Consider the following 2,456-nt stretch of genomic DNA (forward strand, 5'->3'; position numbering starts at 1 on the left):
CATTGGTAATGTCTGACTGGGCCTCGTGCCACTTTATGCTCAACAATTTGGGCCCCGAGGTCAAAAGGTTTAAGAACCCCTGTTGTACAGTACAGTTTAGAGCCCAACAAGGTGATGTCAGTTATTAGCTGCTGTAGAGCCTGAGGCGGCCAGCTGTAAATATCACCTGCTAACACGCTCACAGGTTTTTGGAAATAAGTGTCACTGTGTCATTCACTAGAAAAAAAAATTAAACATTAGTTTTTAAGAAAGCTTAGGGTATTTCCAACACTGAACACAGCTGACTGACTGCTTGGAACAACATGGAGGAGAGGAGTGCTGCCAAATGCTCTATGTGACCAGAGAGAGCAGAAAAAAGGCTCAGCCTTCATTGAAAGTTATTTAAACAGGAGCACAACAAAATAAAAAAAGGAGGAAAGAGCCCATCACTCCCTCTCTTTAGTCAGACATTTTTATTTTCCAGAGTCCCAAGCTTTTGCTTATTTTGCATTCTTTTTTATTTTCTCTATAAGTTTAGGATAAATAGAACCTCATAAACCAAAAAACAAATATTGTTGCTTTTCTCAATAAGTGGCAAATAATCTAAATAAAACAAAATAAAGTAGACATATGTAAAATGATTTTCTAACACCTGTATCCCTGTTGTTTTGTCAAATAACCTAAATGTGACAACAACAGAACAAATCTACCGAAATTCTGTTCTGGCTTTTGGTTATGGTGCCACCTCTGCATTTTCAGTGGCCCCCCCACATTAAAACATTGCTGAAAGCTGTATTTAAACCGTAGGAACAGCCTGACAGAATAATTTCATGGTTTTGACAGGTCTTTGAATATTATAGTATACTTTGAATGTGGTCTCTACCTGTTTCTGATCGGGTAAACCACTGAGCTGGGAAACAGCCTACCCAACGCCACAACCTGAACTCTGCTCAAGAAAACCAACTGATTTGWATGAAGCCAACTAATTCTGCCACAAAGGGAAACTAGTTGATGTTCACACAGAACTGTGTGGCTGACGTGTTTACCATGTGGGAGTATATCTATAAATATCTGAGACAGTCATGTTAACTGAAGGTGGCAGCTAAAAACATAACGTCTGTGTCTTTGTGTGCAGATCTGAATGTTGCTGAACCTAAAGTACATTTCATGTTTTCAATGTATATTTTCTTCATAACCAAGAATATTTCCCTGACAGTTAAGCACACAACTGATTTTTTTCTTTATAATTATTAGTAACATTCATTTCCAACATATTTAGTGAACATTTGTTTTTAATTTTACAGAGATTGTTTTAGAACTATTCAGTACTTGTTTTAAGCAGAGACAGGATAAAAAAGTAGATTTGGTAAGTTTAGCAACAGATTTTTATGCAAACATGAGAATGTAAGCATTTCCTTTTCCATGAACAAGTGTTGATCTCAGTTAAACTAGTGAACATTAGTGAACAAATGTTCACTAATACATAGAATCAGCTGTGACTGTAGTTTGCATAAAGCTGATGGAGTTACTTTTGAGTTACTAATATTAGTGTTAATCCTTTGGATCCCAAGTAAGAAAAGAGATCTACTTCAATCAATCGCATCAGCTACACAGGAGCATTAAAATAGTTTAGTTTTTTAGTTATAGTTTTATTAATTTATTCATTTAATTTAAAAGTAAAAATTAAAAATTTATACACAAAAAAAATCACACTTGAAATGAAAGGAGGCAGAAGAAGAAAAAAATCTTATAACATCTACCCCTTTTTTCCAAAATTAATTTCAAGCAATAATCAAGAAACAAAATAAAATAAAAACCTCAATTCCTTTTGAAACAACAACTTTTGATGTACAAAATAAATCCTCACCTGAGCTCATGAGCAGCACAGCCTGCAGTAGTGCCACCTCCGAGTCATCCAAGTTAAACTGTGCCAGGCTCTTGCCCAGATCAAAAATGGCGTCTGACACCACTCCCAGCCCGCCGTTTTTCAGGTGCTCTCGCTTCACCTCCATCTCGCCGCTTAGCGTTAGCGTGTCAGTCTGAGGGTCGTAGCGTACCGCGGCGCGCAACGACATGATCTCCATGCAGCAGCCCTTCAGCAGGATGATCTGATCTTCACAAGGCAACTGGAAAACAGTCAGGAGGAAATGTAAAGAGCTGAACAACAGACTTCAGTAATGTCCCTACAGTGCTGTCAGCTCATCAGAATTAAACCTGAGGTCATTCAAAGAGCTATCAATGAAAGGTAAACAGTTATTTTCAGTGCAAATATTTTACTGAATGCAAGTTAGTTCTGATTTTTTTGCTCATGGGTGTGTTGCATGAAAAGAGACAATGCCAAACTGCCCTAAAAGCCAAACCTTGTTTCAGACTTACTGAACAAGCATTTCAAAAAAGCAAGGCGATAAAATAGTGTGTGTTTTGTGTGTGTGTGTGTGTGTGTGTGTGTGTGTGTGTGTGTGTGTGTGTGTGTGTGT

At 37.6% G+C, this 2,456-nt stretch overlaps 1 protein-coding gene across 2 annotated transcripts in view; it reads right to left on the reverse strand.

Moving 5' to 3' along the window:
* The window catches only part of LOC106533311 (thyroid hormone receptor alpha), a gene marked incomplete in the record, with an annotated part of 43,827 nt that overhangs the window by 1,439 nt on the left and 39,932 nt on the right, over window positions 1-2,456 (reverse strand). For both annotated transcript variants that reach the window (XM_014029577.1, XM_014029578.1), the window contains 1 exon segment: window positions 1,847-2,105. In XM_014029577.1, coding sequence (XP_013885031.1) covers window positions 1,847-2,105 — 259 coding nt within the window.

This window comes from Austrofundulus limnaeus, unplaced genomic scaffold (genome assembly GCF_001266775.1).
Source record: "Austrofundulus limnaeus strain Quisiro unplaced genomic scaffold, Austrofundulus_limnaeus-1.0 Scaffold921, whole genome shotgun sequence".
Classification (NCBI taxonomy): domain Eukaryota; kingdom Metazoa; phylum Chordata; class Actinopteri; order Cyprinodontiformes; family Rivulidae; genus Austrofundulus; species Austrofundulus limnaeus.